Genomic DNA, 13734 nt, shown 5'->3' with positions numbered 1-13734 from the left:
CGCTCCGCTGGGGCCCGCCATCTCAAGAACCGCTGAACTGGGCCCTTCAAGGCAAGAACCGCTGAACTGGGCCCTTCAAGGCAAGAACCACTGAACTGGGCCCTTCAAGGCAAGAACCGCTGAACTGGGCCCTTCAAGGCAAGAACCGCTGAACTGGGCCCTTCAAGGCAAGAACCGCTGAACTGGGCCCCGCCGTCTCCAGCACCGCTCCGCTGGGGACCGCCGTCTCAAGAACCGCTTAACTGGGCCCTTCAAGGCAAGAACCGCTGAACTGGGCCCTTCAAGGCAAGAACCACTGAACTGGGCCCTTCAAGGCAAGAACCGCTGAACTGGGCCCTTCAAGGCAAGAACCGCTGAACTGGGCCCCGCCGTCTCCAGCACCGCTCTGCTGGGGCCCGCTGTCTCAAGAACCGCTGTACTGGGCCCTTCAAGGCAAGAACCGCTGAACTGGGCCCTTCAAGGCAAGAACCACTGAACTGGGCCCTTCAAGGCAAGAACCGCTGAACTGGGCCCTTCAAGGCAAGAACCGCTGAACTGGGCCCTTCAAGGCAAGAACCGCTGAACTGGGCCCCGCCGTCTCCAGCACCGCTCCGCTGGGGCCCGCCGTCTTACGAACCGCTGTACTGGGCCCTTCAAGGCAAGAACCGCTGAACTGGGCCCTTCAAGGCAAGAACCACTGAACTGGGCCCTTCAAGGCAAGAACCGCTGAACTGGGCCCTTCAAGGCAAGAACCGCTGAACTGGGCCCTTCAAGGCAAGAACCGCTGAACTGGGCCCCGCCGTCTCCAGCACCGCTCCGCTGGGGCCCGCCGTCTCAAGAACCGCTGAACTGGGCCCTTCAAGGCAAGAACCGCTGAACTGGGCCCTTCAAGGCAAGAACCGCTGAACTGGGCCCTTCAAGGCAAGAACCACTGAACTGGGCCCTTCAAGGCAAGAACCGCTGAACTGGGCCCTTCAAGGCAAGAACCACTGAACTGGGCCCTTCAAGGCAAGAACCGCTGAACTGGGCCCTTCAAGGCAAGAACCGCTGAACTGGGCCCTTCAAGGTAAGAACCGCTGAACTGGGCCCTGCCGTCTCCAGCACCGCTCCGCTGGGGCCCGCCGTCTCAAGAACCGCTGAACTGGGCCCTTCAAGGCAAGAACCGCTGAACTGGGCCCTTCAAGGCAAGAACCGCTGAACTGGGCCCTTCAAGGCAAGAACCGCTGAACTGGGCCCTTCCAGGCAGGAACCGCTGGCCCTTTGGCAGACGTGGCAGGGCAGGATCTGTCTCGGGCAGGGCTGCAGGATGTCCTCTGGCCAACATGCCTCCTCCAGTGGCAGTGGAGTCTGTTATGGACTGTTTGGACTGTGGCTTTGCTCTCCCCAGGATGGCCCAGTGGGCAGGCCACCCACTGTATGGACTGTATGGACTGTGGCTTTGCTCTCCCCAGGATGGCCCAGTGGGCAGGCCACCCACTGTATGGACTGTTTGGACTGTGGCTTTGCTCTCCCCAGGATGGCCCAGTGGGCAGGCCACCCACTGTATGGACTGTTTGGACTGTGGCTTGGCTCTCCCCAGGATGGCCCAGTGGGCAGGCCACCCACTGTATGGACTGTTTGGACTGTGGCTTTGCTCTCCCCAGGATGGGCCAGTGGTCATGGAGTCCCCTCGTGGATCTGGCGTCGTGTACTCAAGTGGCTGAGGTGCCCCCCCTTCCGTTCCCCCTGAGGTGCCTGTCCTTTTTTCTTTCTGATGCCCCTGCGGTGTTCTCTCCGTGGAGTTCTTGTCGTGGGACTGGGCCTTGCCCCTTTGCTCAGGACCCCTGTGGTCCACGGACAGTGGTTGGACTACATTTAGTAGCTGTATATATTTTGTACATAGTTTATTTATTTATTTGGATTACTGCTGTCCATTTTTCAATATATCTGCCCGTTTGAGATCTCTTCTTTTGGTCTTTGCATTATTTCGGAAGGGGGGGGTTTGTGGGTTGTGTCAGTGATCTGTGGGAATGCATTGATGTGTGTGTTGTAGTGGGTGTGGGTGGGTGGGTGTGTGCCGGTAATCTTTTGCCTCCCCTGTGTCGTAGGTGCAGTACTCACCGATGTCTTCCGCGCCGCCGGGCGTGCTCCTGGTACAGGAGCAGGTATAGGAGTGCGGGGATGACCTGCAACTCGGGTTCCATACTGCCGGAATCTCGCGTGGTGTATGTGGAGGTGAGCGTTTTACTGTTCGTAGTCTGTTTCCGCCGTGTTTTTATCGGCGGTGCTCCCGCCCCGGAAAAGGTGGCGGATTGGTGGGTCGTGATAGGGTGGGCGGTACATTGTCTGCCGCCTGGCTGTTGGCGGGGACCGCCGCGCTGTTTGTTTGTTCCGCCGTGGCGGGCGGAGTGTTAATGCGGCGGGCTGTGTTGGCGGTTCCCGCCAGGGTCAGAATTGCATATTTTGGACCGCCGGCCTGTTGGCGGGTTGGCCGCCGCTTTATCACCGACCGCCAGGGTCAGAATGAGGGCCTGAATGTCAAGGATGTATTTGTGAAATCCGCTGTATCCATCTTAATGATGTGTTTGCAGATTGTGACATAACCAAACAAACATTCCATAAACTAATATAACATAACACGGTTTAAAACACCCACATAAAATATCAGCATAATATAACATAAAAATAACAATAACATTAATAATACAACAAAATGACATTCCAACAACACTAAAATGTGAGACATGTTCCTAATATAACATAAAATAACAGCAACCACTTTCTTCACAGTGTATTTATCCTACTCCCTGTTGAACAGGAGAGGGGTTGTGGGGGTAGAAAGGGTCACCTGAGCAATGGTTTTGTGTGTAGGAAGTGAGGCTGCTAAGTGTGAGTATGCATTGGACAGGACCACTATGAAAATGTTCCCAAAGCAACTAATTACGTTCTTCCTACTACTGTAGCTTTTGCAGTGAGGCAGCAGGGATCCTACCCAACAGCTGAAAGGCACAAAGAGGTAGAATTCCATCAATTTACTCAAAAATCATCACTCCAAAGCAAACTTACAGGAGAGAAAACTAGAAATCTTCTGTAAAACATAGGTCTGCCATGGATGTAGTTTTGCAGAAGTACATCTGTCAATGGAGTCTCCTGATCCATTGGTTTTTCAGATTCCCTTTGAGAATGTGCTATTGATATAACACGTATATTGCTGCCTAACACTTCTCCAATGCCACATAATTCTTGCACCTGAAGATACACTACACCAAGAAGTTGTGTGGTAGCCTATGACATGTTTCCAAATATTTTTTCAAACAGAGCTACAGCTCATTGAAGGCTTCATTAGAGTTTGGTGGTGATGGGAAGTTCTGTTTTGGAAAGAAAGTTGTAAACCTTCTGTTGCAAGACACTAACCCACCTGGAAACAGACCACAGATGCTCATATATGAACATGCCATGCCATGGTATTGAAAGAAACGGATCATTCTGAAGTGGATTGTTTGAGCGGGACCTTGATTTTTAATGTAATCCAATATTAATGCACTTATTACACAGATACCTAAGCATTAACCTGGATGTAAATTCCATCACTTTCATCAACTTGTTCTCACCTACAGCCACTGGAGCCCATGAGGTGCTAATCTACAACAAAAACACTTCCAAGAGATGCCATGAAGGCAAACTCGTTACACCTGTACCACTCACGCATTTGTCATTTTAGACATGTTTTTCCTCTCATTATGGGGGTGGTGGAAGTGACCAGCATGGACTTAAGTCCTCATTACAATTCATGTAGTGATAACAGGTTCAAAATCATGACAGTTTAGATACTGTTTGCACAATGTTCAGGTTGGTTATTGTGTCTAATACTTACTTTTACAGAGATTAAAGCAGACTGACATGCAAATATTGTATTTGTGATCATTTTTTGCACGTTATTGCATCTACCACCTATTTTACATGCACAGTTTCCTCCAGGTGAAAATGCTAGCCCAAGAATTGGGAGTGAGCACTAAATGCACTAATCATGCAATGGGCAAAAACAGGGTCAATAGAGTTCTGTAACCAAATGTATTTGTAGACAACAGAGCACAGAACTCACAGGCTGGTGTCCACTTATATTGACTCAAGTCTCTTGGTTCTAGAAGTAAAGGCAATGTTTTTTGTTGACACTGACATGATTGTACTCTGGAAGATTAAGTTCAAGAATATCCTGGCACATTGACTTTGTGGACCTAATATCAGGGGCCAAATCATTGAAAAGTAAGTGTATACAGAGAACTATAGATTTACTATTTTTAACTCCACATCTATGTACCATGATATAAAATTAGTATCATTAATCAATACATACTTATTTGTCAATATTTTGTCCCTCGATATTCTGTCTATGGTAATCAGTGTCCCACAATATTCTGTAGTCGATCCACTGACCGGTCATTCATGTCATGGCAATAAGGCTGCAGTATTGAACCAGATCTTTGATACACATCTGTTTTGTAAATGCTGGATGTGGAGGAATCCTCGATTAGAAAATACCTTTTCTGTTAAGTATATTGTTCTCTTCTATTGGTTCATGGGCGAAGGACGGATGATGTCTATGGGCAGTTGATTCACTTGTCTCTTGTCTTTGACATTCCCATTTTTTACATTTGCATCTGGAGCCTCTTGAAGAGGGTAAGCACCATAGAAAAAGTTCCATGGATAAGTATCTTTAAATGTCTTATTGCAGATATGATGTACCACATTCCAACTGCACCAGTGCCTCTTGTTAAAATGTGACTGATGTGGAATGAAAATGACATAAATGACAAATAATGGACTTTTACCTCTGTTACCGAGTTGACAAACCCAATGCCCTTATGTCCTCCTTTAATGTTGCTGAAACGATGGCTGAAAAAGTCCCAGTAGTCTCGTCTTGTTCCGAAAAAGCTTTTCTTCTCCTTTTGGTCAAGCTTAATATGTGGGGAATAAAATTAAATTGAAACCAACTCAATTTAATGTACAGTTTTTGGCATGGAAATAGACTTGTCCACACTCATTGCTGAATAATATTAGAAAAGCATGTTACCCAATGGTTTTGTCTCTTATATGGCAGACCAGGTAATCCATCAACACAAGGCTGTGCTGTTAACTTTAGATTAAAGATTATGTTATTTATTCACAGCAGAATTCCAAATGTTACCTATTTGACTAGGTCTAACAATAACATCTTATAACAATGACCATGCATTTATTTTTTCTTAGATTTAGATTATTATACCTATAGTATCTCATCTATCCACTTCATGTCTATCTTAGAGACATTACACACATACTTACCAATATAAGTTCACTTCATGAGGTCATACAGCAGGTGGGTTACTTAAACTCTTCTCACATTTACTACATGTGTGTATGTTTATTTTAGTTTCCTAATAGCTCATTTGCTTAAATCCCCATTCAAGCAAATATAGTAGTAACTTCATACCTCCAAATTAAACAGATTTGAATAATGTTACTATGTCTGTGATTGCCTTCCAGATTAAAGCAATGGGTTGATATATTAACCTGAAAGATTGCCAGTGGTTAGACTTATTATCTCCCATCATGGTCTGTGTGACTGATAGAACACCCTAGGTTGCCAGTGCTTGTGTTCCCTCCCTGGAGGGGCTTTGTCAAGCAGTTCGGGGATGGATTGTTACCATGATGAACAAAGTCAGTACTGATCTGCATAAGATGGACTTTTGTCTGAGACCGGCACAATGGTGAAAAACCGATGGGTTGGAATGCTATCCTGAGTGATTGTTAGTGGTTAGACAATTTTCCAGGGGAGGGAAGAACTCATTGGATTGGACTCCACTGAATTCACAGAGTTACCTAAAAAACTCTTTAAGGTTGCGCAGATTTTTAGCCAACGGGCAGAAATAGGTATGTTGCGCTGCTCGCTGTTAGAAACACGGTATTTAATTGGCAGTGGTTTCTACCCTGCCAAGTAAGGACCCTCACTTTAGTCACGGTAAGGGAGCTACACCGCTAAATTAACTGCTGCTCACCCCTTTGGCTCAAGCAGTCAGGGTTATTTCAGGGGCAATGTGTGAAGTATTTAAACACACACACAGCAACACAATGAAAACAGCACAAAAGTACTCCACACCAGTAATAGCCAATATTTTAATGAGTAAAACAAGACCAAAATGACAAAAATCCAACATACACAGGTAAAATACAAATTTTAAAAGATGAAATCTTAGCATAGTGCTTAGAAACACAATAGATTCAACTGGAGCTATCCCTGTATCTTGACAGAGTTGCTTCCTACAGTCTGACGCCACTCGCGAGGGAGTGTGGGCAGTCATGGAGTCCCATGGACCCCGGGTGCAGTACCTAGGAAAATGATGAGGAAACAAAGACGTTGCACAGAGTCAGGGAGGTGAGGCATCGCTGGAGCCAGTGTGGCGTTGGTTCCTTACTACTACCGGGGAGGTAAGTTGTTGCTTTCTTAAGGCTAGGCAGGGAAGGTGAGGGATCGGTCCCTTACTTATGGAAGGAAGGTGATGCGGCATCAGTGGCAAGGCATTGGTTCCTTATGACAAGGTGGGGTCAATGAATCCAGCAGGTCCAGATGTGAAGCGTTGATTTTGCTATGTTGCGATCGCACCACGGGGCCACATGTGCTGCTGCGGAGGTAGGTGTCACAGATGTCGGTAACACAGCACTCAGGACTCACACTGCGACCGGACTTCGGAGAACATGGTTCTCATGCAGGCAGCGGCATAGACTCCGAAGTCGCTCTTGAGTCGATGTCTTTAGTTTCTTCTTGGTTGCACCAGGTCTCACTTCTAAGGGCCCAGGAATTGGACTTAGCACCACTTGGCAAGTGAGGACTCTCAGCAGTTTGATGGCCCTGAGACTTCTTAACAGGAGGCAAGCTCAGTTCAAGCCCTTGGAGAACCTTAGAAAGCAGGATGTAGAAAGCTAAGTCCAGTCCTTTTACTCCAAGGACAGAAGCAGCAGGCGGCAGGCCAGCACAAAAAAGCAACAGGCAAAGTGGCAGTCCTCCCACAGCATCCATCTCGTCTCCCTGGCAGAATGTCCTCATTCCAGAAGTGTTCTAACTGTGCGGTGTCAGAGGTCCAGTACTTATATCCATTTCTGTTTTTGAAGTTGCCTGGTGATGGGTCATCAGGATATGCAGGGCACACCCCAGCTCCCTTTGTGTGACTGTCTAGAGTGAATGCACAAACAGCCCAACTGTCATCCTGACCCAGACGTGTATTCCACAGACAGGCAGATGCACAGAATGCCCACTTTCTAAAAGCGGCATTTTCAAACTCACAATCCAAAAACCAACTTCACCAAAAGATGTATTTTTAAATTGTGAGTTGAGAGACCTCCAAACTCCATAAGCCTGAATCACAAAGGTAAACTCAAACTTTTAGTCTAAGCTTAGACCAAAAGTCTATGTTTATGACTATTCAGGTAAGTTAGGAGTAGTATCTTTACGTCTGCACTCGGGGCGGAATCTTCGCACCTGGAGTGTAATCACTACAACCAGAGTGTACCCTTCGTACCCGGAGTGGAATCTCTGCACTCGGGGCAGATCTCTACCCCGAGTGCGGACATTACACCCCCAGTGCAGACGTAAAGATACTGCTCGTAACTTGCCTTTGTGAATACCAAAAAAAACTAAAATTAGACTTTTGGTTTAAACTTAGACCAACAGTCTAAGTTTACCTTTGTGAATTGGGCCCATATCTCTATCTGCTCTCAATTGGAAATTACACTTAAAAAGGTATTTCAAGGCAATCCCCATGTTATCCTATAGGAGAGACAGGTCTTGCAATAGTGAGAACCGAATATAGCAGTATTTTACTATCAGGGCCTGTAAAACATGTGCATGTCCTACCTTTTAAATACACTGCAGCCTGCCGGTGGGGCTGCCTTGGGCCTACTTTAGGGATGACTTACATGTAGTAAAGGGGAAGGTATAGGCCTAGCGAGTGGGTGCAGTTGCCAGGTCGAAATGGTAGTTCAAGACTGGCCACACAGACACTGCAGTGGCAGGTCTGAGACATGTTTACAGGGCTAAGCATGTGGGTGGAACAATCAGTGCTGCAGGCCCACTAGTAGCATTTGATTTACAGGCCCTGGGCACAAATGGTGCACTACACTAGGGACTTCAGCACAGGATCAAAAACAGGAGGTCAGAAGAAAAAAGACAGGGGAAACCACACTAGGAGCTTAGAGGTCTAACACTTGCGCATTCTGTGCTGAAAAGTCAGCATGAACAACACCAGAGAGTGCAGCTAATCAAGGTTATTTTGCTGCTGCTCGAGTAGACTTTCTACTCGAGTGGCAGCTTTCTAACCGCGAACGCCCGCATTAGGAAAATCTTTCCAGATGTTGTCCTAGCGACTGGAGAACGCACTAGGAGATGCCAAATCTCGCTTGCCAACTTACCTTTCTGGAGCAGCACGCGAGAAGAAATTCCATCATGTGGCAATTGGTAGGATTGGACCAGAACTCCCTGTTGAAAGCGTAACATAGCACCAAAATTCCACCAATTACATGGGGGGAACCGAGTAATCCACCCATTGCTACAATCTGCATGCATTTCTCCCATCACTTTTTGTGTGATTGATTTAGTGTAAGGTTAGCCTTCACAGGGTGTGAGGAATGGCTTAGGCTTAACAAGCACCTAATAGGATCCTCCACCAACACTAGCTGAGGTAATTCTATATCAAGAGGGAAATACTGCTTGAAAAATGGTTCTTGCTATTCATTTGGGACCATGCACATGAAACACTCTACACCTTGAAGTCTAGCAAGAAACAACATGCTGAATGATCAATTCACAACAATAGTATCACTCTCTGTTTGGAAGTTTCTTCCTAGATCTCAATAATTTGGTCTATAACCGGACAAGAGTACTGGGCTGGCAGAGGATGAGGGTGCAGTCGGTGAAGATGACTCAGGTACTGCTGAGAGTGGGTGACCGTTTAAATTATGGGGCCCAGTGTCTGGGACGAGACGGGGTGCGGCGACCCCGTTATACCGATTACTGTTGATCCTAAAGGCATAGAGGGTGAATACCAAAATCTACCCTTCTAGTACGTCTCCCAGGTCCCTTCAATGCATGAACGCCAACACCTGGTGTCCTATTCTAATCTGAGCGCACACAACCCTGAGACTGCAAACATTAAGGTCAAAGTTTTACATTTGTAGATTAGCATGTTGTGTATTTTTCAGACAGTTGGTATAATGTGGCATACAGACATTCTGAGGGGAGCCTCTGACTCTGTAGGGGAACTGGCACCACAGACCCACAACATGAGAAACCCTGGCGTCTGCTTTTTATGTAATCGCTCTAAGGAACTGCCAACTCTTTACCATCAGAAGGATGTATGGCTGTTAAGTGTATGTCTGCCTAAATATTATTGTACGATTACAGACTCAGGCTACAAACATAGCAGGAAATGCTTGTTGTTTTTTTTTTAAATGTCAATAAATAAAATTGTTAAATTAAAAATAATTTGGGCTATAACCTAGTCAAGCATAGATTATAATGTTCAGCATACACATCTGCAGGGCATAAGGTTGTTGCACTTAAAAATTGCCTCAAGAATATCATTGGGCAGTAAATACTGTGTGAAAAATGTTGTGAGGGCCAGAACATCATGGGACATAATATTAACCGTAAGAATATTTTTTGTTTTACTTTATTAAAAATATCAATGAATATGATATTGTTTTCTTTAATATCATTGTATGTAATGTTTGGGCTTTATGTTTATAAGTTTTACTTTTTATATATTAAACAGGTATATGTTTATCTATTAATAATATAAACATTATTACATTTTTCACTGTATTTTACTAACGCTTATTGTAATAATTGTTTTATTTTTAAAATAATTCAAGTGTTTTACTTAATATTTTTTTGACATCAATATATTTTCTGCGGGTGTTAGGATTGCCTATTTTTTAACATGTTATTTATTGTGTTAATTATGAAATGGTTAATTAATGTATTATTTATGCAAATTAACTATTTGATTTTAAAGGATAATTAACATTAATATTTATTTATGTCTTAATATGGTTTCAAAAGTAATATTCATAAAGTGTGTGGTATTAATATAAATGATTGATCATGCTATTTTATAATAATGATAGTGGGCTTGGATGTAGTTTGCTAATTGCCACCTCTCCTAAGTCCAAACGTTCTCTTAATTTTAATTAGAGTGGAGTGAAAATCGAAAATGTTGTCTTCCCAAAAAAGAACACTTTCCTGAATAATGAATAGTAAATCTTACCTCCCAAAAGTCCAACATTTTTCTCAATATTGATTAGGCTGAAGTGAGAATGGAAATATAACCTCACCAATGTTAGATTGGAGAGAGAACACTAAAGCTGACCTTCCTCAAAGTCCAACACTTGGCACAATGTTACTTAGGCTTGATTGAAAACTGTATATCTGACCTGCAAATCCAGTATTTTTCTTAACGCTATATGGGATAAAATGTTTTATAATAATTATTTAAACATTTTGCGATAATATAACTTTTTATATTAAAATATTTGCTTAAAAAATAATGTATGGTATTGTAATTTTAATATTTAACATATTTCATATAGTATGTACATTTTAATATAATTTTAATAATATATTTTAGTAAATTAATAAAACATAAATGTAATTCATACATTTAAAATATTTCTGGAAAATCTGACAGTTTATTTCATTAACATTGTTATTACATTTGAAATATTACTAATGTAATGATAAGATAGAGTAAATTAATATAATATATCATACAAATATAACACATTTGTAACATTATAACAAACATTGTTTATTATAAAAACACATTACATGTATATTTTGCAGGCTACATTACAAGTAACTTACTTTATATATCAATAAACACTAGATTATCGATTTATTTAGCAGTATTTACTGATATATTTACAGCATCTCTCATACTATTTATAAACTTTCTTGACATTTTTAAGGAACATGTTTTGAAATTTGTAATAATTTTTAGTTAAGAATAGTTGCTTAATTATTTTTCCATATACTTCAATGTAAACATAGTTTTTATTATTTCAATTTTGCTGCCATTTGTATTGATGTATGTATTTTCTAGTATTTATTCCTCTTGAGTGTTCAGTGGCGGTCATTGTACATTAAGGCCCTCCAAATAAGGGAGATTATCTATTTGCTCTTTTAAGCAACTCTAGTGGGTTAGTTACTGGTTAGTTTAGCATGGGCATATTAATATAGATGTAGTGATAGCTGGGCTTAGAAAATAGTGCAAGTTAAGTATGTCAGTGGGTTAGGTCTTAATGTTTTGGGTTGTGTCTTTAGTCATGGATATAGTATTGTTTTATATTGTGCACTTTTTTTAACGTTTATAGCAGGTTCACATATGGGTATTGTTTGATTTGTGAGCTGGCATGTATGTTTTTTACAAGCCACCTAGGGTACTGAAATTAAGATTTTATGTTCCAGATTGCATTTTCTTTTTATACTTGTTTTAAGGTAAATGATTTGGATTGTTATATCATTTAAAAAAATAATTTTACTTTCTTGCAGTTTTGTGAGAATATGTTTATATTTTTCAGATTTGTAGGTAGTCAAAGGATTTGATATGCATTTTTGGGAGGGTTATTTTTTGTGATTGGCTATATTTTTGCATTTTTGAAGATTTGTATTAATTTTAACTGGTGCTTGTGGGTTTTAAAGTATGCTTGAAGTCTGGTTGTGGAATTAGCTTTATTTTTCAAGCTGATATTAAGGTTATCAATATTTCTGAAATAACATTTTTGCATCACAGTATTTTTGCATTCAATACAACAACCCTGTGTAAGTACAGTGCTACTGGGAGCCTCCTTTAAAGCTTAAGAAAAGAAATTGCAACTAGATCAGCAAAACCAGTTTTCAACCAGAGGTACTGAGATTACAGTCTATCTGCTCTGAATATTCCATTCTGACTGCATGAAGCAAAAGGAGTTGAATGCAAGGAGGTTTTTATGATTATAATAACAATAAGAAGATTTTTAGAGGTTCATAACCCAGTTTGCCATTTCTATACACCATTTTCTGAGCTCATTGGAGCAGTGGTCCAATCAACACTCATCAATGGGTGGAAAAGCATAAGCCACAACTCATACCTCCTAACTACAAAGGTATACAGCTGCAAAAAGCCACTATAGGGGGCAGAATGTGTATGTCATTACCTATGGATCTGCTGGTCCACTAAACCCTTTAGGCCTAAACTAATAAACAATATAATCACATATGAGTGAGCACCAACTGCACATTCTGCCATTGTCTTTAAAACTACTAATTTGAGGCATATAATGTATTATAAAACATGATTAATACAACATAAATTCTAAAAGCATCTAAAAATGTAAGTGTGATATATAGAGACTCCTAAGCATGTAGCAAACATATACATTCCGAACAAGAACAACCGAAAAACTGATATGAGTTTCAAAGGTCCTGAAAACCCCAAAGCAATTACAAATAAAACATTCCAAGCTCTTGCCAAACATAGGCAGTAAAAGTGATCCTTAACCCAGACCATAGAAAGTTAAAGGTCAAAACAAATGTCAGAGTCAGACTCAATGGAATGGACTAAGCCAGTGCTTCCTAAACTTGTGAGAACCACAGATTATCTATTTGCTCTTTTAAGCAACTCTAGTGGGTTAGTTACTGGTTAGTTTAGCATGGGCATATTAATATAGATGTAGTGATAGCTGGGCTTAGAAAATAGTGCAAGTTAAGTATGTCAGTGGGTTAGGTCTTAATGTTTTGGGTTGTGTCTTTAGTCATGGATATAGTATTGTTTTATATTGTGCACTTTTTTTAACGTTTATAGCAGGTTCACATATGGGTATTGTTTGATTTGTGAGCTGGCATGTATGTTTTTTACAAGCCACCTAGGGTACTGAAATTAAGATTTTATGTTCCAGATTGCATTTTCTTTTTATACTTGTTTTAAGGTAAATGATTTGGATTGTTATATCATTTAAAAAAATAATTTTACTTTCTTGCAGTTTTGTGAGAATATGTTTATATTTTTCAGATTTGTAGGTAGTCAAAGGATTTGATATGCATTTTTGGGAGGGTTATTTTTTGTGATTGGCTATATTTTTGCATTTTTGAAGATTTGTATTAATTTTAACTGGTGCTTGTGGGTTTTAAAGTATGCTTGAAGTCTGGTTGTGGAATTAGCTTTATTTTTCAAGCTGATATTAAGGTTATCAATATTTCTGAAATAACATTTTTGCATCACAGTATTTTTGCATTCAATACAACAACCCTGTGTAAGTACAGTGCTACTGGGAGCCTCCTTTAAAGCTTAAGAAAAGAAATTGCAACTAGATCAGCAAAACCAGTTTTCAACCAGAGGTACTGAGATTACAGTCTATCTGCTCTGAATATTCCATTCTGACTGCAAGAAGCAAAAGGAGTTGAATGCAAGGAGGTTTTTATGATTATAATAACAATAAGAAGATTTATAGAGGTTCATAACCCAGTTTGCCATTTCTATGCACCATTTTCTGAGCTCATTGGAGCAGTGGTCCAATCAACACTCATCAATGGGTGGAAAAGCATAAGCCACAACTCATACCTCCTAACTACAAAGGTATACAGCTGCAAAAAGCCACTATAGGGGGCAGAATGTGTATGTCATTACCTATGGATCTGCTGGTCCACTAAACCCTTTAGGCCTAAACTAATAAACAATATAATCACATATGAGTGAGCACCAACTGCAC

General features: G+C 41.6%; 1 protein-coding gene across 4 annotated transcripts in view; it reads right to left on the bottom strand.

Moving 5' to 3' along the window:
* Positions 1–13734, bottom strand: part of RUFY4 (RUN and FYVE domain containing 4) — a 424420-nt gene that overhangs the window by 99745 nt on the left and 310941 nt on the right. For 3 of the 4 annotated variants that reach the window (XM_069227078.1, XM_069227076.1, XM_069227077.1), the window contains exon 4: positions 4788–4913. In XM_069227078.1, the coding sequence (XP_069083179.1) occupies positions 4788–4913 (126 nt within the window). Of the gene's footprint in view, positions 1–4787; positions 4914–10422; positions 10449–13734 lie in introns of all 4 variants that reach the window. The other variant, XM_069227079.1, reaches the window with a different exon arrangement.

Source organism: Pleurodeles waltl, chromosome 3_2, assembly GCF_031143425.1.
Source record: "Pleurodeles waltl isolate 20211129_DDA chromosome 3_2, aPleWal1.hap1.20221129, whole genome shotgun sequence".
NCBI classification, from domain to species: Eukaryota; Metazoa; Chordata; class Amphibia; order Caudata; family Salamandridae; genus Pleurodeles; species Pleurodeles waltl.
This window is presented reverse-complemented; position numbering and strand designations above follow the sequence as displayed.